The sequence below is a fragment of the Epinephelus fuscoguttatus genome, linkage group LG5 (genome assembly GCF_011397635.1).
Source record: "Epinephelus fuscoguttatus linkage group LG5, E.fuscoguttatus.final_Chr_v1".
Classification (NCBI taxonomy): domain Eukaryota; kingdom Metazoa; phylum Chordata; class Actinopteri; order Perciformes; family Serranidae; genus Epinephelus; species Epinephelus fuscoguttatus.
The window spans coordinates 26,427,543-26,455,472 of NC_064756.1; the positions used below are offsets into that span (position 1 = coordinate 26,427,543).

The 27,930-nt window shown below is 40.9% G+C and overlaps 3 protein-coding genes and 1 long non-coding RNA gene across 4 annotated transcripts; 2 read left to right on the plus strand and 2 right to left on the minus strand.

The window, feature by feature from the left end:
• Positions 1 to 1,630: 1,630 nt before the first annotated feature.
• LOC125888292 (extracellular calcium-sensing receptor-like) lies at positions 1,631 to 13,374 on the plus strand. Its single transcript, XM_049575558.1, has 9 exons — positions 1,631 to 1,791; positions 1,872 to 2,166; positions 2,314 to 2,400; positions 2,653 to 2,922; positions 3,458 to 3,670; positions 3,790 to 4,059; positions 4,513 to 4,740; positions 4,837 to 4,960; positions 12,467 to 13,374. Exons 2-9 carry the CDS (start codon positions 1,900 to 1,902, stop codon positions 13,372 to 13,374), a joined length of 2,367 nt encoding a protein of 788 aa, XP_049431515.1. The 5' UTR covers positions 1,631 to 1,791; positions 1,872 to 1,899.
• A 2,892-nt stretch (positions 13,375 to 16,266) lies between these two features.
• Positions 16,267 to 18,031, minus strand: LOC125889002 (uncharacterized). Its single transcript, XM_049576660.1, has 7 exons — positions 17,987 to 18,031; positions 17,864 to 17,872; positions 17,714 to 17,777; positions 17,283 to 17,531; positions 17,030 to 17,183; positions 16,797 to 16,945; positions 16,267 to 16,537 (listed from the first exon to the last, which is right to left on the minus strand). Exons 1-7 carry the CDS (start codon positions 18,029 to 18,031, stop codon positions 16,359 to 16,361), a joined length of 849 nt encoding a protein of 282 aa, XP_049432617.1. The 3' UTR covers positions 16,267 to 16,358.
• Positions 18,032 to 18,199: 168 nt separating this feature from the next.
• On the minus strand, positions 18,200 to 19,545 carry LOC125888298 (uncharacterized). Its single transcript, XR_007449314.1, has 3 exons — positions 18,966 to 19,545; positions 18,471 to 18,843; positions 18,200 to 18,364 (listed from the first exon to the last, which is right to left on the minus strand). It is a non-coding gene; the product is annotated as an uncharacterized LOC125888298 (long non-coding RNA).
• A 2,845-nt stretch (positions 19,546 to 22,390) lies between these two features.
• On the plus strand, positions 22,391 to 27,005 carry LOC125888282 (extracellular calcium-sensing receptor-like). Its single transcript, XM_049575550.1, has 9 exons — positions 22,391 to 23,031; positions 23,264 to 23,558; positions 23,723 to 23,809; positions 24,037 to 24,306; positions 24,566 to 24,772; positions 24,883 to 25,155; positions 25,557 to 25,784; positions 25,890 to 26,013; positions 26,092 to 27,005. The coding sequence occupies exons 1-9, from the start codon at positions 22,784 to 22,786 to the stop codon at positions 27,003 to 27,005; spliced, it is 2,646 nt and encodes an 881-aa protein (XP_049431507.1). The 5' UTR covers positions 22,391 to 22,783.
• The last annotated feature ends 925 nt before the right edge of the window (positions 27,006 to 27,930 follow it).

The following is a 27,930-nucleotide window of genomic DNA, read 5'->3' on the forward strand; positions in this document are numbered from 1 at the left end:
TCTGCTGCAAACTGCCCCAGTGCATGCTGGAGGTCTCCGTGTGATGAAGCCAAAGGAATCACATCATCTGCAAGAGATGCAATTCTGAGGTCCCCAACGTCCCCAAGTCGTTTGACTTGACACTGAGTATGCAGATGCAGCTTTCACTTTAGTCCAACAGGGACTGGATGGCTCGTAGCAGCGACTGCCGTACCCCATAAACCTGTAGTATCCCCCACAAGACCCCCCCTCCCCCAAGGGATGTGGTTGTAAGCCTTCTCCAAGTCCACTATACACATGTGGACTGGATGGGCAAACTCTTACAACCCCTCCAGCAGCCTTGCAAGGGTAAAGACCTGGTCCACTGTTCCACAGCCAGGACAGAATCCAGATTGCTACTCCGGAATCAGAGGTTCGACAATCGGATGGAGCCTCCTTTCCAACACCCTGGAGTGAACTTTTCCTGGGAGACTGAGCAGAGTGATACCCCAATAATTGGAGCACACCCTCTGTTCCCCTTTTGTTTTCTTTTTTTAAATGGGGACCACCACCTTGGTCTGCCACTCCACAGGCACTGTTCCCAACCTCCATGTGACACTGAAAATGCGTGTCAGCCAAGACTGCCCAACAATGTCCAGAGCCTTCAGCATTTCAGGGAGAATTCAAAATATCATCTGCATACAATGTGATTTGTTCCTGTATTGACTTCCTGACCATCATGGTGTTTTCTAGCTTCTGCAAGAGGCTCACTATTGGTGCAGAATTCAAAAGCCTGAAGCAATTCATGAAACCCCCTTAATTCAGCTGTCCTCTATAGTCAGCTAAGAAGATTTTTACATTTAAACATTAATAAATTAAGTAATTTCATTATTTTTTTTTTTAATTTGAGTTTATGACAATGTCATAGAGCTACAACCTACCATCACAACAAGAATTACTAAAAAGTCAAAAGACCATCATTCCTGCCATTAACATGGTTAAGTATATGGTGATCCTTGACCTTATGCATTACAAAAAAACACTGTTAACTTACCACACAAGTGTGGTAAGTGGTATTGACAAAATTAAACTATGGGATGTGTAATACAGATATAATTAAAAACAAAAGTGAAAAAATTGAGAAATCTTTCTCACCTGAGATAAAGGGTCTAAAACAATAGACTCAAGATCAGTGCTAGTCCATTACAATTGCCAAAAATTCCAGAATGTATTTACATGATAAACAACATGGGCTTTAATTAGCAAAGAAAACAAAACCCAAAAAAAAAAAAAAAGATAAAAATTGATTGATAATCATGATGTTATTAATATATAACACCCACAAATCACACACAAATCACATATGCTGAAACATTATTCCAGTGGCACAGGATTTACATTCTGACTAAAATGTCATATTAACATAATTAAGCTGACATGTGCATTATGCCCTGCCCCCACAGGCCTGATGGGCGTTCTTAAAGATTAAACAGTGATGTAAAACATGCAATTGGGATTACATAGCACTTCATATAAAACTGAGTAACCCTGAAAAATAGAAATGTGTGAAAGGAGGAGGGCCATTATGGGGGCTTTACTTGACATATATTTGATCTTGTATATCTATCATATCATGTTTTTTTTCTCTTCCTCCTCTTTATGCTCTCTGTCTTCTTCTCTTCCATCATCTTGTAAATTACGGAGAAGGTTTCATCTTAATGCAATTCACAAGCCTGGTGATGTGATTCTGGGTGGGCTGTTTGAGGTCCACTACACCTCTGTCTTCCCTGAGCGAACATTCACCTCAGAGCCACAAGAGCCCAGCTGCCAAGGGTAAGTCTCACACAATATTCACAGAAGAATACAAAGACTTTATTACTTTGTAGTGGTAAATAATGATGTTATGTTGTTAGCTTTGATCCTCCAGGGTTCAGGCATGCCATGACCATGGCCTTTGCTATTGATGAGATCAACAAAAACTCCAACCTGCTACCAAATGTGACTCTGGGATACAGTCTTTATGATAACTGTGCTACACTTGCTATTGGGTTCTGTGCTGCGTTGTCACTGGCCAGCGGTCAAGAGGACCAGTTTCTGCTTCAGGAGAACTGTTTAGGGACCCCTCCAGTCCTGGGGATTGTGGGCGATCCCTTTTCAACATTTACTATTGCTATCTCCAATGTTCTAGGTTTATTCAAACTGCCAATTGTAAGTTTCCTGTCTCTAATTTCTTATGTGCTTTTGACATATGTAAATGAATTAAACATTGTTCCAATACGTAAAATATATTTTGAATGTCTATATGAGCTTGCAGGAGATGCACAACCTGTTTGCGTTATGTGTGTTTTGTTATAGGTGAGTTATTTTGCCACATGTTCCTGCCTGAGTGACCGGAGAAGGTTTCCATCCTTCTTTAGAATGATCCCAAGTGATGCTTTCCAGGTAAAACACTATAAGCAAAATAAGAACTGCACATATGTCTCATGTAATGACTAGAAAACTTGAAATTAATGTTGCCAATAAACAAATAGTGTGCTCACAAAATATAATTCCTCTGTGCACCATTGATGAAACTGTTTGTATTTAGGTGAAAAGCTTAATGGAATGAATTAAAAATGATTCCATTATGAGACATGCAGAGGCAAAAGGAATATTCTACCTATGCACTAATCCATCCACTCTCTATTCACTCAGGTGCATGCCATGATTCAGATTCTAAAACACTTTGGCTGGACTTGGGCAGGTCTGCTGGTCAGTGATGATGATTATGGACTCCATGCTGCCCAATCCTTACAATCAGACCTGGCTCAGTCTGGTGGAGGTTGTCTGGCCTACTTAGAGGTTTTGCCCTGGGGTGACAACCCCGCTGAAGTCAAGAGGATTGTGGAAGTGATGAAGAAATCCACAGCTCATGTAGTCATTGTGTTTGCACATCAAATACACATGATTCAACTAATGGAAGAGGTTAGGGGATGAACATTGATATGTATGAATCCAAAGCATGAGCATAAAATCTTTTCATTTTCCTGGTAATGTAATTTCATCTGTTCACACCAGATTCTGTGAATTATCATTTGTTTATTTTGAATTGACCCAGTTTCTATTAGAAAACAGTACTTACATGACTCGTTTGGAATTGGGATTTAAAAACTTAAGAGTGGTCAAAATATTGGTATGGTATTCTTGCCCATTATTAAATATTGCAACATCTATACACATATTTATGTTCCCCTATAAACTTGAGTTCTATATTCATGATCTTATATGCTATTTATGCTTTACTTCCTTTTCTCAGCAGTTTTTGCACATAAATCAAAAAAGCAAAAGTGGTTTACTTTAATCTACTTGGCTGGAACAATGTAATAACATCTAAGCTTTTATAACAAATGAAACAACTTTACCAGAGAATTATAGTGTAGTTTTGTTTTAATTTATTAAATATCACAAAATAGACTATAATTGTTTCACAGAAATCTGAAAAAGGTAATGCAATGCACAGGTGGTGAGACAGAACGTAACAGACCTTCAGTGGATTGCCAGTGAAGCCTGGACATTAGTTGACGGGCTCCATACTCCTTCCTTCATGCCATACCTGCGTGGCACACTCGGCATGGCTATCCGTCGAGGAAAAATACCAGGACTGCAGGACTTCCTATTAAGAATTAATCCTGACCTAAACCAAAACAACAGCTATGAAAATAGCATGGTGAGAGTTTAACCTTGCAGTCTGATGACAAATTGCAAACCTAATATTTATTGTGTCTGTGAACATGTGTTTTTTTTTTTGTTTGTTTGTTTCTTTGTTTGTTTTTTTATGTGTTGTAGGTGAAGCAGTTTTGGGAATACATATTTCAGTGTAGATTTGCTCCTCTTCCAGCTGGTTGGGTGGAGGCTGGGGGAGCACTGTGCACTGGACAGGAAGATCTTAAGAATGTGGAGACTGAGATGTTGGATGTTTCTAACCTCAGGCCTGAGTACAATATTTACAAAGCTGTGTATGCTCTGGCGTATGCCCTTGATGACATGCTGCGCTGTGTGCCAGGGAGAGGGCCTTTCAGTGGGCACAGCTGTGCTACTTTGCAAACACTAGAGCCATGGCAGGTGAGATATCAGTTTACACTCCACCTTTAATGTTTGAAAACAACTGCTACACCTTGAGAAATGTAACTAATACAATTTTGTGAAAGCAGGTTATTATGGAAAAAGACATTGTGTGAAACTGATATCAGTATGCCAGCTATTACCTTAATGATTTTAACACTTGAGTATAAAAGGACATACTGAATCTCAGAAATATATTATTTGTTTTGACAATTCTAATTAACCTGTGGAAATATTTTGATAAAAAGAAAAAAACTAAGCAACTACTGGACTAAAATTCAGGGTGCCTTACTAGTTACTGAAGATAAAATGAAGAGTACAGATAACCTTAATTTGTACACAAGGATGAAATTCAGCAAGCCCTCCACACAGAGTCCAATCAAGAACATTGGATCCAGCCAAGAACACTCGTCATTATGAGTGTGTCATTGAATTTATCTCTCTGATTTTTAGCTTGTGTATTACTTGGAAAAGGTAAACTTCACCACACCATTTGGTGAACTAGTGTCATTTGATGAGAATGGTGATGCCCTACCAATATATGATATCATGAACTGGCTGTGGCTCCCTGATGGAAGAACTAAAGTTCAGAGTGTGGGGGTTGTTAAGAAGTTGGCCTCCAAAGGTGAAGAACTCACACTTGATGAAGACAAAATCTTCTGGAACTTTGAATCCAAAAAGGTAAAATCTCCTTATTGTTGTGTTTCCTTTAGTATTACATGCAGTAACAGAATCGCATGGTATAGAATAAGTTATTTCACTATTCTTTGCCTGTAGCCACCCAGGTCAGTTTGCAGTGAGAGCTGCCCTCCAGGTACCCGCATGGCCAGGAAAAGGAGAATGCCTGTTTGCTGTTTTGACTGCATCCCTTGCTCTGAGGGAAAGATCAGCAATGAAACTGGTTGGTAACCATTTAAAATTTTATGATTTGGTGTGTAGTATTACTTTGTACTCAGTAATGCATGACCCTGTGGGTCCTCCACTGGTGCTGAGGGAAAAACACATGCTCATGACTGTTCTCGAAAGAAACCATTCAACAATAATTGAAAATTGAGAATTGGAACTAGTTATATATAAAGCCTTCCCACCTTGTGTTTAACACGTAGAGTTTTGCTTATTTTTATGTATTTTAATTTGCCCTATTGAAATATTACAAACTGCATGTTTTATTCAAAATAAATATATTTTCTTCCAAACACTTTTTTAAAAATGTGGTTGCTTTCTTCCCAAATTTGATAAGAAGAAAGTTTTTAAGCAAATGCTGGAAAATCAAATGACCTTGCTCTCTGTCATTTCATAACTTGTGTGGATATCAATTTTTTGTCAACCCTTGAGCAAGAATCATTCTTCAGCAAATGGACAATAAGTCAGCAGCATAATGTTCAGGAGGCCAAAACAAAAAAGTGGCACTCAAAAGAGAGGAATGACAAAAAACAACAGGATGAGTGAACTGCTAAACTAGTCTTTAGATTTTTTTTATTCACACTCATGTGTCATTGAATGCTAGCAATGTAAATGCAGCAGGAGGTTAATGTTTGCTGACCAATGTCATGTAGCTCCACAGCCCAACCACAACCTCCTTCTCCAGCCAGCCAGAAGTAGCTTTCCTTGCCACCACAGCCTCAGAGGTCAAACTTGTCTATTTCTGGTGGTGGTCCTACAAGGATTGCTCCCAAAGATGGGAACTCTACGGAGAGTGGCTCAGACCACATATTTCTGTCCATACCTGACTACTTTCTCGAGAGTAGTAACTGAGCCCGATCCTAATCAGACAGGTCTGTCTTTTTTCATGTCTGCACCCGACCCATGTCAGATGCAGATAATTTAGGAAAAAGACTCCGCTCAGGTGCTGCTACTGAAACACGCAGGTGAATCCCTTTTCATGGTTTCTCTGTTTTCTTGAGCCACTTTGACAACCAACCGAAATGCAAGGAAGTGGATATTAACTGAAAAGCAAAGCCTGAAGGATTATGTCAAATAGAATGAACCTGACCCAAACCTAAACGTCATTTAGTAATATTTGTCTGAAACTGCTTGGCCCATCAGGTCCCATTGGGTCGCATTGGGCTATGGTCAGGTATCCACATTGTTGTCCTACAATGGTACTGTGCCCCCTAACGTCAAAATCAAGAGCTATATTATAGCGATGGTTCATGTAGGCCTTCTGGGCCTCTCTCCAGAGAAAAAAGGGAAGGGAGAAGGTGTTAAGCCATGCCATTGTATCCAGGGCAGGCATAAAATTGCAAGGCTAATGGGCTCTATTGGTGTGCAGGCCAGGATCATGGACATAGAACACTATGGCAAGCCGTTTTAACATTTAATCGCTAGACTGGATATTCATTACTGATATCTGCAACATAATTTTGCCTAGTCAAAACTCTTATTCAAGATATCCCTAATTAGATTTTGCCTAGTCAAAACTCTAATTACAGATATCTGTAATTCAGTTTTGACTAGTAAGATTCAAACTATTTTTGCCATTCATGTGTATGGGGTTTGTCATTATAGATATCTCCAATGTAGTTGCGGATATCTGCAATTCCAGTTTGAGATATCTACAATTTAATTTTGACTAGTCATAATTCAAGTTCAAGATATCTTTAATTATCATCAGTTGAAGATATCTACATGGTCCTTTCTAGATATCTTGAATTGAGTTTCAGATAGTCAGAATGACATTGTAGATATCTTGAATTCGAATTATGACTAGTCAAAATGACGTTGTAGATATCTGTAACTGAATTATGACTAGTCAAAATGATGTTATATATATCCGCAACTGAATTATGACTAGTCAAAATGACGTTGTAGATATCTGTAACTGAATTATGACTAGTGAAAATGACATTGTAGATATCGGCAACTGAATTATGACTAGTCAAAATGATGTTGTAGATATCTACAACTGAATTATGACTAGTCAAAATGACGTTGTAGATATCTGTAACTGAATTATGACTAGTCAAAATGATGTTATATATATCCGCAACTGAATTATGACTAGTCAAAATGACGTTGTAGATATCTGTAACTGAATTATGACTAGTGAAAATGACATTGTAGATATCGGCAACTGAATTATGACTAGTCAAAATGATGTTGTAGATATCTACAACTGAATTATGACTAGTCAAAATGATGTTGTAGATATCTCAAATTGGAATTATAGTCATAATGTAATTGTAGATATCTATAATGACAAACCCCATACACATTAATGGTAAAAATAGTTTGAATCTTACTAGTCAAAACTGAATTACAGATATCTGTAACTGTAGTTTTGACTAGTCAGAATGACATTATAGATATCTGTAATTCAGTTTTGACTAGTCAGAATGACGTCATAGATATCTGTAATTCAGTTTTGACTAGTCAAAATGACGTTACAGATATCTGTAATTCAGTTTTGACTATTCAGAATGACGTTATAGATATCTGTCATTCAGTTTTGACTAGTCAAAATGACGTTACAGATATCTGTAATTAAGTTTTGACTAGTCAAAATGACGTTACAGATATCTGTAATTCAGTTTTGACTAGTCAGAATGACGTTACAGATATCTTAAATTAAAATTCATACTAGTCACAATGACATTACTACTAGTCAAAATGACATTATAGATATCTATAATGGTAATTCCGGATAGACAAACTTAGTGATTAAATGTTAAAACGGCTTGCCATAAGAACACTGTGTAGCACACAACCTCAATCTGACACAAAATTACTCCATAAAAAAAATTGGCAGAAGTGCCAATAATATGGTTGGGACTCTTTACACTTTTTTCAGCCAAAGTACTGAGAGATGGTGACTTCATTCCATCATCCATTCATTTCATTTGATCTCTCAGAGCATTGTAATGTTACCCTGAAGGCTACGTAACAGGGAGAACCATTTCAGAATTATTGTTTTCAACACCAGCCTGGACATCATTATCAGCCACCTTTCACAGAGGTCAATTTCTTGGCTATGCTCTCAATAGAGATGAGCAGAACCAGAAATTTAGACATGAGCATGACCCAGTTAATGACTTTGTTGAGCACAAGGCCCATGGGATAAACTTCTAATAGGTTAGTAGAGGTTTCTCTTTGTTATGGAATCAGATGAAGCATTTAACTCCATAGCAATGCAATTGTTACCTCTCTTATATGTTGGAAAATATGCACTTACTATAAAATTTGTCTGTGATAACATTTGGCATTTGGCCTCAGAACTCATCAGGGAAAGAAGTGTGTGGCAAAGAAAGGGCAGAGTAGCCGGATTGATCAGTACTTCCTAAGAAGTCAGTCGAGTCAGTCGGATGAAGTCCAGCGGCAGGTAGAAAACCACAGTTCGCAGGATATCAGTAACACTGCCACTGAGGAGGAGGAGGAGGAGGAGGAGGAGGAGGGGGTAGTAAGAGAGGATGCAGGTGACACTGAGGCCAGTATGCCAGTCAGAGAGAGAACCATGGAACAAAAGGTTAGAGTTAGATGGCCTAGGGCAAATGACAGTAAAGAATGGGAGATAGTTAATAGAGATTTGCCAGTAATCTTGAGTAGGCTTAGAGGAAATGCAATAGAAAGATTAGAAAAGATGGGAAATATAATGTATTCATATGGTGTAGAGAGGTTTGGGGTGCATGAGAGGAAGAGGAGTGAGAGGGTACAGTCAGGTAAGTCTAGGCGGCAAAAAGAAATAGAGAAGTTAGTCAAGGAAAGGAGACAGTTACGAAAGCAGTGGAAAAAGGCTACAGAAGAAGAAAGGGAGGGAATTAATGTGTTGCAAGAGGAGTTGAGAAGCAGGCTAGCAGTTCTTAGAAGGGCAGAGCATCTCAGGAAAAAGAGGAGAAAGAAGGAATATGCTAGGACAGGTTTTTTCAGGGACCCTTTTAAGTTTGTTAAAGGATTGTTCAGCCAGGAAAAGGGAGGGCAGCTTAAAGCAGAAAGGGCAGAGGCTGAAGAATATTTGAGAAACACATATTCAGATTTAGAGAAGAATAGGATAGTAGGTTTCCCACCCGATATCCCTCCATTAGGAGGGATAGAGCATGAGATGGATGTCAGGCCACCGAGGTGGAAGGAAGTTCAGGAGGTGGTCAGGCGTGCAAAAGCTTCTTTGGCGTAGGGCAGGGGGTGTCCTCATTCCTAAGGAGAAGGAGTCTGTGGACCTTAGCCAGTTCCGGATGATTTCTCTCTCGAATGTGGAGGGGAAGATTTTCTTTAGTGTAGTTGCGCAGAGATTAGCTAGCTACTTAGAAAGGAATAGCTTAATAGATACTATGGTGCAGAAGGCAGGAATACCAGGGTGTTTAGAGCATACTAGCATGATCTGGCACCAGATTCAGGCAGCGAAGATTAACAAAAGGGACCTACATGTAATATTTTTAGATCTTGCAAATGCGTTTGGTTCAGTACCCCACAGCCTCATTTGGAGTGTGTTTGACTATTTCAGAGTGCCACAGGTAGTTGTCAACTTAGTGAAAGCATACTTTGAGGATATTAGGTTGTGTCTAAGTACGGCAGGCTTCACAACAGGTTGGCAGAGGCTAGAAATAGGCATCATGACAGGGTGTACAATTTCTCCATTAGCATTTACTGTGGCGATGGAAGTAATCATCAGGGATTCTAAGTGGGTGGTAGGTGGGGAGAGACGGCAGAACGGGTTGCATCTTCCACCAGTTAGGGCTTACATGGATGACATGACACTGGTGACCACAACATAACACTGGTGACCACAACAATGCCATGTACAAAGAGGCTACTAGAGAAGGTAAATAAGAACCTCAAGTGGGCCAGCATGAAGATCAAACCTAGTAAATCTAGAAGTATCTCGATATGTAGAGAGAAGTTAAGTGATAGGAAGTTTGTCATAGATGATGAGGACATCCCAACAATTAGGGAAAAGTCAGTAAAGAGCTTAGGTAGGTGGTACAATGTAGAGTTGAATGATAAGGAACAGGTGGTGAAATTTAGAAAAGATGTGGCTGAAGGATTGGATAAAATAGATAAATCAGAACTTCCAGGAAAGTTGAAGTTGTGGTGTTTGCAATTTGGGCTATATCCTAGGTTAATGTGGCCATTGTCAATTTATGAAATTCCAGTATCCATTGTGGAGAGAATTGAAAGGTCAGTTAGCTCCTATATTAGGAAATGGTTGGGCGCTCCTAGGTGTCTAAGTAGTGTTGCATTGTATGGCAAAGGGATACTTCAGCTGCCAGTATCTAGTTTAACAGAGGAATTTAAATGTACCAAGGTCAGGACAGAGCTCTTGTTATCTGGGAGTAAGGACGTGGTAGTTAGGAGTGTGGTTCCAAATCCAACCAAGGGGAGGAAGTGGAACTCACGATCAGCAGTTCAGGAGGCAGAGGCAGCTCTTAGGCATGCAGAGATTGTAGGTAATGTTCAGTTTGGCTGGGGAGGCCTGGGGCTTGGCTCAGGTAAACCGGTATGGAATACAACAGGTCTCAAAGATAAAAGAAAGCTGGTTGTGGAACAGATACATAGACAGGAGGAGATAGTAAGGGGTGCAAAGGTAGTGGTCCAGGCTAAACAGGGACAGTGGTTGAAGGGAAGTTGGAGGGACCTGTGGAGTATTGAGGAGAATCAGATTAGATTCCTGGTAGGGGCTACATAGGATGTGTTACCAACCCCCCAGAACCTAAAACTGTGGGTAAATGAGGATCCCTCATGCCCACTGTGTTCATGTACCGCAACCTTAAAGCATATTTTGTCAGGCTGCAAAGTTAGCTTGTCACAAGGCCGATATACATGGCGACATAACCAGGTGTTGAAATGTTTAGCTGCAGGAATCGAAGGGAAACGAAGACAGGTGAATTCAGAAGGTGTTAAGGATAGGAGTTTAGCAATTCAGTTTGTCCGTGAGGGAGAGAAATACAGAAGGGATAAGTTAGTAAGGAGGCAAGGGTGTGGCCGACTAGAAGGTGCTTGTGATTGGGAAATGCAAGTAGATTTAGGGGGAAAGCTTGTTGTTCCCCAGGAAATAGTTTGTACCAAGCAGAGGCCTGACATAGTGTTGTGGTCAGTGAGTCAACGGATAGTTTATTTCATTGAGCTGACAGTTCCTTGAGAAGACTCAGTGGAAGAAGCCTATGAAAGAAAAAAAGCTTAGATATGCAGACTTAGGAGCAGAAGCTGAGCAGCGAGGATGGAAAATTAGGATTTGTCCAGTGGAAGTGGGGTGTAGGGGATTCATATCAAGATCAGCTGTCTCACTCCTGGGTGAACTCCGAGTGCGGGGACAGAGTTTGAGGAAGACAGTGAAGGAAATGTCAGATGAAGCAGCCAGAGGTAGTCAGTGGATTTGGATGTGGAGGAATAATGTCAGCTGGGGGCCAGCAAGGGGAACTACTAAGCAGGGTACATAACTCCTTGAGATCAGATGGAGAGATCCACTTCCTCTCAGGAGGAAATCTAGGAAGAGGAAGGTTATTTAAGTGTGGGAGTGGCCTATTTGAATCCCTTTTGTTTGAGACTATGCGGCAAGGTGAGTGTGTTTGCTGATCCTGTGAGTTTATTTATCTCCTTTAACTTTAGCTTATATTGTAGTTATGCTATGTAGCATGTGAAATAGAGTATGGTGAACGTGCTAGGAAAGGTAGTATCAGCACTACTTCTACCTGGAGCTTGCATGTATGGAAACTGGGTTTGGTTGAAGGTGGCAGCGCTGTTTGGGCTGAGAAAGCCATGTGTAAGTAAGGAGGAAATCCAGGAAGAGGAAGGTTATTTAAGTGTGGTAGTGGCCTATTTGAATCCCTTTTGTTTGAGACCATGCTGCAAGGTGAGTGTGTTTGCTGATCCTGCAAGTTTATTTATCTCCTTTAACTTTAGCTTATATTGTAGTTATGCTATGTAGCGTGTGAAATACAGTATGGTATGTGCTAGGTAAGGTAGTAACAGCATTGCTTCTACCTGGAGCTCGCATGTATGGAGCCTGGGTTTGGTTGAAGGTGGCAGTGCTGTTTGGGCTGAGAAAGCCATGTGTAAGTAAGGTATAGGAGGTTATTGGGTTGGTGTGGGGAGCAGTGAGACCTGGCATTAGGGGAGTGTCTCTGGGACACCAGAGATCATTGTCTAGCCTCCTGGAGGTGATGTGGGACCAACTAGACAGAACACCAGTGAAAGGAGGTTCCCACCCGATGACCCCAAAGACATGTTAGTTATCACTGCTCACTGGTCTGTATAGTTAAGCCTTGCCATAATAGTTTATCATAGGGCTTAGGAGGTTATTCACTGAGTGCTGATCCTTTCTCTAGAGCACAAACTTCTTGTGTTTATTTGAATTGAATGGCAACTGTGATGATGAATGATAAATATTGAATTCTGTTAATGCAAGTTTGATCAGATGTGGACATCCATTCATACTGTGTGAGCAGAAATAAAATTTGAATCTTCCCCTTTTTTACAGACTCCATGGAGTGCACCAGCTGTCCAGAGGATTTCTGGTCCAGTCCCCAGCGTGACCACTGTGTTCCTAAGAAAACTGAGTTCCTGTCCTACCATGAGCCTCTGGGTGTCTGTTTGACAACTGCCTCATTGTTGGGTACATTTATATGTGCTGTTGTCCTGGGAATCTTCACCTATCATCGGCGTACACCCATGGTACGCGCCAACAACTCAGAACTGAGTTTCCTGCTCTTGGTGTCACTCAAACTATGTTTCCTGTGTTCACTGCTGTTTATCGGACGTCCCAGGCTGTGGACATGCCAGCTGAGACATGTAGCATTTGGGATCAGCTTTGTGCTTTGTGTATCATGTATCCTGGTGAAAACCATGGTGGTTCTGGCTGTGTTTAAGGCCTCCAAGCCAGGAGGTGGAGCCTATCTCAAGTGGTTTGGTGCTGTGCAGCAGAGAGGAACAGTTCTGGCTCTGACCTGCATTCAGGCAGCAATCTGCACTGCTTGGCTTGTCTCTTCCTCACCAGTTCCTCATAAAAACACTCAATACCACAATGACAAGATAGTTTATGAGTGTCTAGTTGGCTCCACAGTTGGTTTTGCAGTGTTACTGGGCTACATTGGCTTACTGGCCATCCTCAGCTTCCTGTTAGCCTTCTTGGCAAGAAATCTTCCAGATAACTTTAATGAGGCCAAACTCATCACTTTCAGCATGTTGATCTTCTGTGCAGTGTGGGTGGCCTTTGTCCCTGCTTATGTCAACTCTCCAGGCAAATATGCAGATGCAGTGGAGGTATTTGCCATCCTGGCCTCAAGTTTTGGCCTCTTGGTGTCACTGTTTGGACCCAAATGTTACATAATCCTGCTGAGACCAGAGAGGAACACGAAAAAAGCAATCATGGGCCGAGGAACTGCTTAGTCATAGAAGTAGCAGGCACAGTAAAATGATCAGCTAGTCTGACCAAGTATGTATTTTGCTTTCATTCAACAGTAAGTGGACCTTGAAATGGCAAATATATAACAACTAAGTAAGCTATTTTTACTGTGAAGAATACATTTATAATTAATTAAGTGTATGTGAGCAGATTATTTGTTACTGCCATTTTTGCTTCATCCTGTTTCCTAGTATAGAGAAACTTAAATAATCTTTTCCTCAGTGTCCACCTAAGACTCAAAGATTAATCAGCTATTAATGTGACTGTTGCAGCTGTTCTAGTAGGCAAGTCATAAAGGGTTATTTAAATATTGTGGAAGCTGCTTTCCTGAAAGTAAGTAAAACAGCAGATGTCAAACAAAAGCAGTTTATGCTTTTAAGAATGTGTTTATATTTAATTCAAACAACTCTGACAAAGTTGGGGAAAACCTTTATATATACAAATAAGACACTATATTGAGAAATTATGTTAGGAGGCACCATTGTATAAGCGAAGTAGCATGACCTTTTTTAATGTTGCTCTACATTCTTACATTACCACCTGAAGACAGACAAAAACAACTAAAACATTGCACAGTTGTCCAATATCGTGCATAGTTTTTTTTGGATATATGACAAATAATAAAATATCATCTGCATACAATGTGATTTTGTGTGTTTTTGTTTCCAGAAGTATCCTCTGAATAACCTCATGAGTTCTAGCTCATGCAAGTGGCTCATTTGCAGGAGCTAACAGTAATAGAGAAAAGGGACAACCTTGATGGGTTCTCTCTCCATAGGAAAAAATAAATAAATGAATTAAAGGTTTATTATATTATCTTTATTCCTGTTCACAACAGCCCTCACCCTTAGTGCAGAGTACACATGTCTAACGCACTAAATTTCTCTAAATTTGGGTATCCTATCTCTTTAGACAAGTAAGTTAAGTTTTACACTTTGTGATTGAAACTTGAAACATTAATAAAAGCAATTTTGATTGAGCACATGTTAATGCCATTGCTACACCATACCATCGCTACAGGAATAACCATAGTGTTATTAGAACACCTTTAATGTCTGTAACACAGTTTAGTAAAGTATAATCCTTGGTCCGCCACCTCACAAACACGTGGCACATACATTATGTTGTATTGGCAAACTTATACTAAGACAATAAAAAAGACAAGAAAAAATCTTTCCCACCTGAAAAAAGGGTACCAAAAAGAGAGACTCCAAATTAATGCTATGCTGTCAATTACAATTATCAGATATTTACAAGATAGGCCTTAATTTTCCATTAAAGGTGACGTATTATACTCATTTCTGCTTCCTGACAAGGTTCCCTGATGTCTAAATGGTATGTTAGTAACGTGCTTTGGTCGAAAAAGCTGAAGGATTGAGCACAGCAGGGTTCTTGAAACACCAGTTTCACAGCCCTGCTCCAGATGGCCGGTTTCAGTGCCTTTCCCTTTAAATGCTAATGTGCTACTGCGTGCGCCGCCCAGAGACGGTATTTGTGCCGCCCACCTTTTCCTGCCTGTGGAAGACATGAGGCCGGCACCGTGTGACCATGGCAACGGCTGAGTTTGTGGAAGAAATGGCTGCCGGACAACAGACTGCGGTGCGACCGTACATGTTCGAACCGGAGTCCAACCCCGAACAACAAGACGCTCCAGAAATAAGTCAGCAGCCAAGAATGAACATGGATGTTTCTCAGTGGTTAGTAGTTAAGTTTGTTACCTCAACATTACTTTTATGTTACTGTATAGACTAACGAAATTTTTACTGGCTTATTGGCCATCTTCCCATGTTGTTACAGATCACAACCCCCTTCTCCTGTCTCGAGTGTTTACGTCATAAAGCTTCGCCAAACCTCAGCTGGCGTTTACTGCTGTTCAGTTGCAGTAACGCGGATGCAATTGAGCACTCGCCCATACTAGAGAAAAGCATAAGCCCATATTATTTATTTATTTTAATTTACCTTTATGTAGCCAGGTAAGTCTGTTGAGAACCTGCTCTTATTTGCAGTGACGGCCTGTAAATACCTATTGCCACAATTTTCAACAACTGTAGTTTTCAATGAGCCAGTTGCCTCCCATCACCTCTCTACCAGTAGTATTGTTTTTGAACCGGTTCCAACAGTTTATAAACTTTAAATAAATATTACAAAAGAAACAACGCGACGTGATTGATTAGCTATGTAGTTTCCAATGAATAACTCAAATTCTGTTTAAAAACAGGTGTCCCTGTGGCAATTGTGAACAAATGCCTACACAGCCTGGGAATATCTGCTGTATAGAGATACCACAAGTAAGTGTGAACACTGGGCAAACATGTTGTCATTTTACAGTCTCTCTTTTCTGTTATCCATTGTCACTCACTTACCTTTCATAATTTCTAGGTTACATGAAGACTACAGCAGCTTCCTGAGCCACCATCATGCATGGTGGATCATCCTGGCCTAGAACCTGTCTGCCTGAAATGTATTTTCACTGCAGAATGCACTGAATATTTATCGGGCAGACTATGGACCTTTACGTCTGAGGGGAATAGTGCAGTAAGCTTTTAGTCCTATAAATACTATTTATTGCAAAAGTGTTATGATGAAAAGTACATAACTGCTTTCCCTATCTTACATTGCTTATAGTTTATCTTTACTATTTTTTACTTGGTAACACGGTAACACAACTACATATCAAACAATGAAAACACACAGAACAGTTAGTAAAGATGTTTTATTGCAAGAAACATTTGTAGACATACAAAATAAATATCTGAAGTGGAACAGTTGAACTTGCCAGTTGCCATGCCACATTCAGTGCTGACTTTCTATTGAATTGTGTCCAGCCAATATAGATACCTAGCCTACAGAAGCTTTGTAAGCTGGTGCTGGGGCTTTCTGGGGCAGAGAGTGAGAGTTGTGCTGCCTGCCTGCGTGGTGCTGAGGATTCGTGCAGAGTTCCCTAACGCAGAAGGACAGTATGTTGGGTTCAGACCTGTCCTTGGTTGAACCTTGACACGTAACTGGCTATAACGTCCAGCTTGTCAGGTCTTTCATACTGAGTAGAGAGGTCTTCAGGGATTGTAATTTTCAGCACCTCGTTCACATATGGGGCAGGGTCCTGGAAAACCTTCTCGAAGATCAGGTCCAACAGTGCATCAACGTAGTCTGCAGTGCAATAAACAAAAATTAATGTTTACAAGAAAATTGCACTAGAACCAAAAAGCCTTGTGCTGCAGTGTTGTAAAGTGTCTCTTCTTATTTCTCCTAATTTATACATTCTCCTTATTTATTATTTATTTTGAAAACCATCTAAAAAGAATTCAGATTTTATTTGTTTGTGTTTATTTTCAACCTTTTGTGTTATGCCTGTGTGTCCATGTTTATTTTAATTTGTTGGGTTCAAATAAAAGATTTTAAAACTTACGGAATGTTGGCTCTGCTTTCACAGGCTTTGCGGTGCATTCTCCATGTTTAGATTTGGGGAAGTTGAATCTGTACAGCAGCTCTCCACTTGTAGATGTTGCCTGTGGTCGGCCAGTATTTTCATTGTAATGCAGGGCAGCCAGGTAGAGTCTTGGGTGGAAAAATAGTACTTTAAAAATCATAGCAAGCACACTAAACTATAATGAACTAAACAGATAGTGATGTTTTATTCACCTGCATAACATTCCAAGGTAGGGGAAGACAACATTCTTGGGTGCAAACCGCAGAATGACGCTGTGAAATGCCTCCAGCGATGAGGTCTGATAGAATTCTTTCAGAATTCTCTTATTAGTCAACGCCTTTTCTAGCCTGCAGAAAGCTGGTGTTCCTGAAAAAAAAAAAAAAACACATGAATTCAAATGTTTTAAACATCTTTTAGATATATAAAAAAAACACATTTTACACACAATTTTGTGTGTGTATCTACTTGCTGTCAACCATTTGCTCTTGTCTCTTGAGGTGCGCTGCAGATGCAAGCACTGGGGGAAAGCAGGATCTTGATGTGTGTGGATGTCTTGGACATGGTTAAGAATGGAGGTCCACTTAGCCACTCTCTCTGGCCCTGACGTAGAGGAGGCTGCTGTCCAGTACACATGGTTCTTTATGCTGCGAAGCCACTTCTTCAGCTTTGCGCAATCTTTGTTCTGGGCTATCTTGACCAGTTTCTTGGACAGTCCTAATAAAACAATATTTCAGTCACGTTCAGATAAACAGTATATGTTGAAAACAAAAACCTAACCCTAACCCATGTAACACATTAGTAATTATGATACTAGGAAAATATAGTGTGTGGACCTGTGAGCAAGGACATTTTATCCTGATTTTCACCCTCTAACACACAAACACAGTAACGAATACCTTTTTCCATGTGCCAGACATCGTAGTACTGTGTCACTTTGGCCTCCCTCAGGAACTTCTGGATCTGAGGGTGACGGTCTGTGACAATGCTGTCCAATGCAACACCACATGCCTCAGACCTTCTTTCTCCATGTGATAACTTCTACCAACTTCATTGGTCTGATCAGAAAAACACAAAAACAGAACATAAAAGTCTATTAAACAAAATGATTTTTAAAAGCACTCGTTAAACAGATTAGTTAACTTGAATACAGATCACACCTTTGAACTCACCTGAACCAGCTGTATGTCAATAATAGTGTTGCTCCTCAGGTCCATCATTGAGTAACTGCCAAACTTGGCAGAGTGGCCTTCAAAAATAAATGCATCATTTCACAAAAAATACATTTTACATATCACTTTGTTGTACTTCATAGTAACCACTTTTCTAAACAAAAAAATTAGAGTAAAATGTATCAGAGAATCTTGTATACATGGTGAGTCAGCCCTTAGGTCGCCACCTAGGATAACACTCTCCTACTGACTAAGCTGCTCCATCATGGCATCCTGCACAGTCTTCCACGTGTGTATGATGGCAGGCTCTATGTAGGTCCGTGCATGACGGCGAAAAGTGTCATACTGAAACATCTTCAGCTGCACTGCCTGGAAGATCTGAGGACAGACAGACAAGATGTGTCATAAGTACTGCTCTATACAACATTTAGCAATATGATATGCAAAACTAATAAAATTACATAGTGAAGTCTTAATCCATTACCTTTTCAAGTTTGAAGAAAGATGCACCTGTGGTGTATACTGCAGCTGAAAGCTGGAGGTTTCCTGCAGGTGTGCTTCCCAGAATTGGCTGGCTGTTCCATTTTCTGAAGAACTGACAATGTGGGCATGTCTGTTCTACAGAGAGGAACGTGCCTATCCTTCTTGTCTGCACGTCTGAAACACGCTGACAGACAGGGCACACCTCAAACAGCTCCATCAGACACTTTTCATAGACAATCTATGTTGGTGTCTTATGAACAGGGCAGGAAGGCTCCAGTCTAGTGGGGTTGATGATAAGAATGGTTGAGAAGTTGAGAAGGCAATGGTTGAGGTGCCAACTCCAACATCAGCACAGGACACTGATTTCTGTGTGCCTTTGATAGATGAAAACAGAATTTTCATTAGCCAATCCATATTCATAACAGAGTAAAACAAAAATTACATATTAGAGTAACATAGTGACTAACATTACATCATATGCTTTTGTTAAACAAACCTGTGCTTCTGAAGTGAGGCTGGAGAGTTCTCATGGAAAGCTGTGTGCCAACTGTGCATGTCACTGGTTGGTCTGTCTGGCAGGCGACATGATGCACCGCCCAGATGTGCTTGGCTAAACACAAAAGGAAGTAATATGTTATGTGTCTGTTTTCTCATGTTACATGAAACAAAGCTATGTAGACAGAAATGATGATTAAAAAATCAATTTGATAAGGCAAAATCTGGCAAATCATAATCTGAGCAAACCCATGCAAATCCCTCATTTCACATTAGATTTAGTAAGCGAGCAATACACATTTGCGAAGCAACTTTTTTGTGTCCATGCCTGCATATAACTAACGTTAATCGTAGCACAGCACAGCAGACATATGGCAGGTAACCCCTGTCTCCGGCTCCAAAACAAAGTAGTGATTGCTTTACTGCAGATAACGTTTTGGTACTCTCAGATCGGGTCTCTCATGCCAGCAGCTAACACTACACACGTAGTTACATGTATACCAACACAAAGGAAGTTGTTCAACTGCCAAGGTGCTCCTGGGCATCTAACACACTGTCCTTTAGCACAACATGCTAATTAATTAACGTAGCTCACTGGCTGTGAATAACAGACCATTTCATGCCGTCCTCTCTGCGTAGGGTGACCATATTTTGATTTCCAAAAAAGAGGACACTCGGCCGGCCACGACATAGCCTACTTAAATGATACTCGCAGTTTACTCACAGATGCCTTATCATTGTAATATATTTAAAATTTATATGTATGGATAGAAAATTCAGTTATATTACAATATCTCTCAAAGACAGAAATTCAGATAGGCCCCAATAGGGGACACATACACACACTAGAGTGTGGCGATCCGAGCCCGACGGTACCTGACGGGTCGGCCGGGTTTGGTCAGAAATGTAGCTATAAATTGTGTTCGGGCTCGGGTTGGATTCGGTCAGCTTTCAGTGAAAATGTAGTGTAAAAATAAATAAAATCCTGTTGTCTGTCCTGTTTATTGCGTGGGCACTGTTATTTACGTGACAACACCTGAACATAACACACACAGGCACACATTGGCTGTTTGTTTCTACCTCTCTCCTCGCTGGAAGTCTCGGACCTCCAAATAAAAGAGGGAGACAGGTTTTTCCTATTTTATCTTATTTTGTTTTATGTCTCCCTCTCTTCTCGCTAGAAGCGTCGGACCTCCCGCCTCCCGCCTCCCGCTCCCATCTCAAACACGGAGGTCTCCCTCTCCGCAGCTGAGCACCCACGGCGCACGCCCAGCCTGTTAAATAGCCTGTAACCACTGTGTGACACAAACTCTGCTTTGGTCATTAAATAATGTCGGGCTCGGTTCGGGTTCGGACAGAAATATGCTGCCCGTGCAGCGCTCTAACACACACACACAAACACACGGAAAACTGGACATTATCATCAGTTTATAAAAACCCCCCCGGACGCCCCGAACGCGCCGTGAAAAGTGGACATGTCCGGGCAAAAGAGGACGTTTGGTCTGCGTGTTCACGGCGGAACAATAGCTCACCGTCCGTGAACAACTGAGACCATTTCATACAGTCTGCTCGGCCGTGAGCATGTGGAGGAGACGGTCTCCCATGCGTGATCACGTCGGAACAGCAGCAGTAACAACTGAGAAGTTGTTCGCGGACGGTGAGCTAGCTAGCGCTAGCAGCTAGCGCTAGCTAGCATGTTCACGGTCAAGCAGTGGTTCACCAGCCGGTTAGAAGCGATCAAATCTCAATATCCTAATTCATTTTAAGAGTGCTGATATGACAAGTTAACGTTTGGCAGCATTAACATTGCCGTGAATCCTATGGCCAGTAAGCCTAACGTTGTAACGTTAGTTCAGCCTCATATTTACATCGACGGTTAGCGTTAGCTCATGTGCTAAATGGCCAAAGTAACACAAACTACACTGTTTTTTAATACTTAAGCTGCGTTCACACCAAACACGAATTCGCAAATTCGCGCGTCAAGATTACATACAAAGTCAATGCAAAGACGCGATTAGACGCGAATTTGCGCTGGGCGGCGCGATGGACGCGTCTAGCGCGACACGATGGACGCGATAGAGGCGTCCAGCGTGATAGACGCGAAATTCGCGTCCAACACCTCATCGCTCGAGTTGAAAATATTGAACTTTTGAGGCGAATTCGCGTGACGCTGTGCTGCGAAAGCCAATCAGTGTTGAGATTCTCCCGACGTCACTGGTGTGTGTCAACAACAATAAACTGCTACTCACCGGAGACAGATGGACAGGCACTCTGCAGCTGAAATGGAGCGGCTGTAGTTGGTGTCCTGCCGGGAGATCCTGGCGCCAACCCTCGCCAACAGGTCCTCAAACTGGGCCCCAGTCAGCCTGAAGTACTGCTGAAAGCGGCTATCATCCAGACAGAGTTCCTGGAGGAGGTGGTGAAACTCGCCGAGCTGGATGCGCTTCTGCAGGATAGGGTGAACCCAAAAACGACGGCGTTTGGCCCTCCGACGCATCTGAGACTTCCAGAGGAGGTAAACAACAAAGCAGTGATGGTGGTTATCTTGCCATGGTCGTCAGTGACGTCTTGACGCCCCGACGTCCAGTTGTTGATGCCGAGATGACGGAGAAACTTATCATTGCGGTGTGTGGCTACCCGGAGCTATATGATACTACGTGTGTACTCTGCAGAGACCACAACAAAAAGGAGCAGGCTTGGGTGAAAGTTGCCGAGGAGACTGGTCTACTTGGTAAGTTCTGTAAATATGTGTGTTTCATTAGTTTGCAGAATGGTTGTACTATGAACGTTAGCACTAGCTTAGCTCCGGTTAGCACAGCCGGCTTCCCTGCTACTCGCGCGAATGACGCGATGACACAAATGAACAAAATGGTCAGGCGTCCAAACTTGGGCGTTACGGGCGGCGCGTTACTAGCGTCACGCGCGTGTAATTCGCTTCACTCGCGCCCGGTGTGAGCACAGCTTTACAGTTCCTTCATCTGTGGCGTTGCCACGGACGGTGGGTATGGATCCATCCAATCTCGTTGCCAGTCCAGCCTTACTGACCCTCGTTGCTGAAACAGTCCGGCGTGAAGTGATTGGCACAGACAAAAACGCTTTTGCTCACTGAAGCTGGGACGTTTCCATGAAAAATAAAATTTAGCCACTTCGCTCTGATGTCCTCTTTGGCAGGGAGGCAATGTAGGGAAACATGAGTACCCGTGCATCCGACGACAGAGCAGGAGTGCTTGGCTTTCGGGTTGTACATGGTAGCGGTCAGGCTGTCATGGCGGATCCTCGTTCAGGTAGCCGGCGTAATATGGGAGGAGATACCCAGCGTGAGGGTGGGAGTATTCATATCACTCAGATTACACCCGGACTGTTACGTAACAGTCCGGGTGAAATCCAAATGGCTCTTCTAGAGACACATTTCCTGACTCAGCAAGTTTACAAAACATTGACTTAGTGGTCGAAATCACTCTTAAGGGGTGGGGAGGCACTCCGGATATGCAAATATACATACTAAAGCAACAAAAAAGTGAGTTTTGCATAATATGTCCCCATTAAAGTGATTGTAAAATACATAAAATTATTTTTTTTTTTTTTGGCTTATATTTACTGAAGTACTTGCTGATATGGCTTATCAGTATGTGTAATATGTGGTATCAACATAATTAAAGTAATATGTGTGTTATGTCCTGCCTCCATGGCCCTGATGGGTGTTATTTAAGACTAAACAATGACAGAGAGCCTGCAATGGGATGACATAATCCCGCATATAAAATTAAGTAACCTCATGCACAGAATAGAAAGACGTGAAAGGAGGAGGGTGGTTTCAGTATGGGGGCTTCACTTGACATGTATTTGCTCATGTGTTTGTGCCTTACCTTGTTCTTTTTCTCTTCCTCCTCTTTATGCTCTGTGTCTTCCTCTCCTCCATCATCTTGTAAAATACGGAGAAAGTTTCATCTCAATGAAATGCACAAGCCTGGGGATGTGGTTCTGGGTGGGCTGTTTGAGGTCCATTACACCTCTGTCTTCCCTGAGCGAACATTTACTTCAGAGCCGCGGCAGCCCAGCTGCAAAGGGTAAGTTACACAGGTGTGCAGGTGACTGTGTGGATCTGTAGATGTTCAGATGTGTGTATCTATGGTAAGTGGTGAACAATATGACTTTTCATTACAGATTTTGGGTGATACTTTTAATACATGAAGTCTATTATTACAACAGAACAATAGGTTTAGATTTTTTGTAAATATCTACAGATCTTAAAGTGACATATTAGTTTTTGGTGGCTAATAGTGTCATTTTGTGTGTTAGCTTTGACACTCTAGGGTTCAGGCATGCCATGACCATGGCCTTTGCTATTGATGAGATCAATAAGAACTCTAATCTGCTTCCAAATGTGACTCTGGGATACAGTCTTTATGATAACTGTGGTGCACTTGTCGTTGGATTCAGTGGTGCATTGTCACTGGCAAGTGGTCGAGAGGAACAGTTTCTGCTTAAAGAGAACTGTTTAGGAGCCCCTCCAGTCCTGGGCATTGTGGGTGACCACTATTCAACATTTTCTATTGCCATTTCCAATGTGCTGGGTTTATACACCATGCCCATCGTAAGTTTCCTGTCCTCTGTCTTTTGAACTGTTGTATGTTTGTGTACCATATTTGATTCAATGTAATTTTTAACGTAATACATTGTTGAAATATAAAAATAATTGGCTGGGTCTGACTTGCATGAGATATGTAATTTGAGTTTATATTGAATGTTTCTTTACAGGTGAGTTATTTTGCCACATGCTCCTGCCTGAGTGATCAGCAACGGTTTCCATCCTTCTTTAGAACAATCCCAAGTGATGCTTTCCAGGTGAATCTCCATAAGCAAAATAAAAAACTTCAAGAATATGTGTCACAGACAGTGCAGGAAGCTTGTGAAAAATGTCCCAAATGACTTAAAGTGATAAATGAGATGTTATTCCACTGTGAAATGTATATAAAATGTATTAAATTTGCAATAACTGTAGTTTTATATCTTGTTTTAAAATATTAAACTTGCCTTGGCAATAATCCGTTTGCACAAATATATCCACTCAGGTGCGTGCTATGATTCAGATTCTGAAACACTTCGGCTGGACTTGGGTTGGCCTTCTGGTCAGTGATGATGATTATGGACTCCATGTTGCCCGATCTTTTCAATCTAACCTGGCTCAGTCTGGTGGAGGTTGTTTGGCCTACTTAGAGGTTTTGCCCTGGGACAGTGACGAAAGTGAACTCAGGAGGATTGTACATTTGATAAAGACATCAGCGGCTCGTGTGGTCATGGTGTTTGCACATGAGATTCACATGATTCAACTGATGGAAGAGGTTCATATCAGTTTTTTTTATTTCTTATATAAAGAAGTATGTGGTCATGTGCTTTTGCTTATATGTTCATATAATGCTGAAAACAAGTAGATATTTGCTACAAAACACACTGTATTTTTTAATAGATGTCTGAAGATATAGTTTATTTGTATCTATACATTAATTTTTTTTAAAAAAAATACACACACACACACACACACACATATGTGTATTTCTTTTATTTATTTATTTTTTTCAATATATATAATGCAATGCATAGGTGGTGAGGCAGAATGTGACAGGCCAACAGTGGATAGCAAGTGAAGCCTTGACAACGGCTACTGTGCTTCAGACACCTGACTTCATGCCATACCTGAATGGCACACTTGGAATTGCCATCCGTCGGGGAGAAATACCAGGACTCAGGGAATTCCTTTTAAAAATACGCCCTGACCAGAATGACAGTGACACATTTGGAAATAGTATGGTAGGAGTTTAATCTTAGAAATTGATCTAAAAATGCAAGAAGTCATTTTATTTAACAATGAGTTTATATTTATATATATGTATATATATAAATATATGAATATATTTCAGGTGCGGCAATTTTGGGAACACACATTTAAGTGTAGATTTGCACCACTTCCAGGTTGGGTTGAAGCTGGGGGAGCACCATGCACTGGACAGGAAGATCTTACAAATGTGGAGACTGAGTTTTTGGATGTTTCTAACCTCAGGCCTGAGTACAATGTTTACAAGGCTGTGTATGCCCTGGCATATGCTCTTAATGACATGCTGCACTGTGTGCCTGGGAGAGGGCCCTTCAGTGGGCACAGCTGTGCTACTTTGCAAACACTGGAGCCATGGCAGGTGTGATATCAGCTTACACTTCACCTCTTTATGTTTTGAAAACAACTGCTACACCTTGAGGTACTGACTTAATTACGTTTTCTCCATACAGAATATTATTTAATATACATTTTTGTAATAATTACATTGATAAATTTGACATTCATTTAATTAACACAAGACACAGGAGAAAATACATTTCAGTTTTGTTTTGTTACAGTGGTGTTTGACTAATGCTATAAAACCAGTTAAAAACAAACAAAAGCCTGAATTTCAGAGATACAGTTTTAAAACATAAAACAATGTGTGCTTTTGTTGAAAATGATTTGAATAGTAAGATAAACTTGATGCAGTCTGACACAGCATTTTTCTTTACTTTTTCCTTTTATTTGTTTGTTTGTTTGTTCATTTACTTTTTGCAGCTTGTTCATTATTTGCAAAAGGTCAACTTCACCACATCATATGGTGATCAAGTGTCATTTGATGAGAATGGTGATGCCTTACCAATATATGATATCATGAACTGGTTGTGGCTCCCTGATGGACGAACTAAAGTTCAGAATGTTGGTGAGGTTAAGAGGTTGGCCTTCAAGGGTGAAGAACTCACAATCAATGAAGACAAAATTTTCTGGAACTTTGAATTCAAAGAGGTTATTTCTGTTTGTTTGTTTGTTTGTTTTTTAAACTGTCCTTTGTACTATAGATCTTTGCAGTGTATATAACATAGAAAGACAAAATAATCTTTCTCTCTGCAGCCACCCCGGTCAGTGTGCAGTGACAGCTGTCCTCCAGGTACCCGCATGGCCAGAAAGAAGGGGGAACCTGAGTGCTGTTTTGACTGCATCCCTTGTTCTGAAGGAAAGATCAGTAATAAGACTGGTTGGTATTTTGTTTTAAATATTGCAGTTTTAAGATTTAACACAAACAAGTACCTCATCATCTTTCTCTTTTTGTCAGACTCCATGGAGTGCAGCAGTTGTCCAGAGGATTTCTGGTCCAGCACCCATCGTGACCACTGTGTTCCTAAGAAAACTGAGTTCCTGTCCTATCATGAACCTCTAGGTATCTTTTTGACAACCGCCTCATTGCTGGGCACATTTGTCTGTGCTGTCGTCCTGGCCATTTTCATCTATCATCGCAGCACACCCCTGGTACGCGCCAACAATTCAGAACTGAGTTTCCTGCTCTTGGTGTCACTCAAACTATGTTTCCTGTGTTCTCTGCTGTTTATTGGACGTCCCAGGCTGTGGACATGCCAGCTTAGACATGCAACATTTGGAATCAGCTTTGTGCTTTGTGTGTCATGCATCCTGGTGAAAACCATGGTGGTTCTGGCTGTGTTCAAGGCCTCCAAGCCAGGAGGTGGAGCCCATCTGAAGTGGTTTGGACCATTGCAGCAGAGAGGAACAGTTCTGGTTCTTACTTCTATTCAGGCAGCAATCTGCACTGCTTGGCTTGTCTCTTCCTCACCAGCTCCTCATAAAAACATTCAATACCACAATGACAAGATAGTTTATGAGTGTGTAGTTGGGTCCACAGTTGGTTTTGCAGTATTACTGGGCTATATTGGCTTACTGGCTATCCTCAGTTTCCTGCTAGCTTTTCTGGCAAGGAATCTTCCAGATAACTTTAATGAAGCCAAACTCATTACTTTCAGCATGTTGATCTTCTGTGCAGTGTGGGTGGCCTTTGTCCCTGCTTATGTCAACTCTCCAGGAAAATATGCAGATGCAGTGGAGGTATTTGCCATCCTGGCCTCCAGTTTTGGTCTCTTGGTGTCACTGTTTGGACCCAAATGTTACACAATCCTGCTCACACCAGAGAGAAACACAAAGAAAGCTATCATTGGTCGGGGAGCCATGAAGTCATAAAATCAGCTCTTGAAGTATAGTTATCATCAAAGTGTATTATTATTGTATTCATCAAATAAAACAAGAAGCAATAGATAAAACGTTAATTTAAAAACTATTATTATTTCTGTTTATGTCTGATCTCTTATGTATTAATTAATTTATTTATTTTTTACAAATCCTTCAGAATTGAAGCAAACTAACAAACAACAAAACATGAATCTTTTTTTGTTTTCATTCTGCTGCTTTTAATGAGCTCCATCATCATCACATCCTCTCTGTAGGTGGGAATGGTATTAAAAGGTCATCCTTAGCCTTATGAAAATCTTTTATTCTATTCTCTTCTCTTCTATTCTCTTCTATTCTATTCTATACTATTCTATTCTATTCTATTCTATTTACTATTAACTATAACCTAACTAACCTAAACAGCAATTAATTTACTTGTAACTGTTACCTAGCTAACAATGAATTAGCTTTTAATTAATTAATAACTTACTAGCTTTATAACTGTTAATGGAGGTTACAATATTGTATCCTTAGTAGTATAGGCACATGCAGAGCCCACTACTGGGATTTTATTAACTGATATTTGTATATATTTAGTCGGTCAGTAGAGACATGCCTACCCAAATACGTACAGCATAGGAGTGATAGGGCCCCTAGGTAGAGGGCTCCATCTGTGCTAATAGAACAGGGGTTACAATACAGTACAGTGGTAGGAGCCTGATGAATGAACATCCAGTAACAACATAGCATTGACCCAGCTACACTGATCCTGACCAGCTAAAGGTTAGTCATTGCAGCCTCCCTACTTCTTTTTAACCTAGACCACTGCAGCAGAAAAGTAAGGGGGGGCCCTTACTTGCCAGTAAGGGAACATGGAGGCGTATCATGCCCATGACGGAGTCAGGGGCAACACAGCAGACACACACCCAACCCTTTT

What these genes read in the sequence shown, in the direction of transcription:
- LOC125889002 (XM_049576660.1), bottom strand. Translation starts at nt 18,031, where the DNA reads ATGGACCTGAGGAGCAACACTATTATTGACATACAGCTGGTTCAG. An exon ending in TACCTTGGAATGTTATGCAG is followed by an intron (nt 16,946 to 17,029) that starts GTGAATAAAACA and finishes TTTCCACCCAAG; the next exon opens with ACTCTACCTGGCTGCCCTGC. An exon ending in GAAAGCAGAGCCAACATTCC is followed by an intron (nt 16,538 to 16,796) that starts GTAAGTTTTAAA and finishes ATTGCACTGCAG; the next exon opens with ACTACGTTGATGCACTGTTG.
- LOC125888292 (XM_049575558.1), top strand. Translation starts at nt 1,900, where the DNA reads ATGACCATGGCCTTTGCTATTGATGAGATCAACAAAAACTCCAACCTG. An exon ending in AAACACTAGAGCCATGGCAG is followed by an intron (nt 4,060 to 4,512) that starts GTGAGATATCAG and finishes TCTGATTTTTAG; the next exon opens with CTTGTGTATTACTTGGAAAA. An exon ending in AAAGATCAGCAATGAAACTG is followed by an intron (nt 4,961 to 12,466) that starts GTTGGTAACCAT and finishes CCTTTTTTACAG; the next exon opens with ACTCCATGGAGTGCACCAGC.
- LOC125888282 (XM_049575550.1), top strand. Translation starts at nt 22,784, where the DNA reads ATGGGGGCTTCACTTGACATGTATTTGCTCATGTGTTTGTGCCTTACC. An exon ending in TGATTCAACTGATGGAAGAG is followed by an intron (nt 24,307 to 24,565) that starts GTTCATATCAGT and finishes TGCAATGCATAG; the next exon opens with GTGGTGAGGCAGAATGTGAC. An exon ending in ACACATTTGGAAATAGTATG is followed by an intron (nt 24,773 to 24,882) that starts GTAGGAGTTTAA and finishes AATATATTTCAG; the next exon opens with GTGCGGCAATTTTGGGAACA.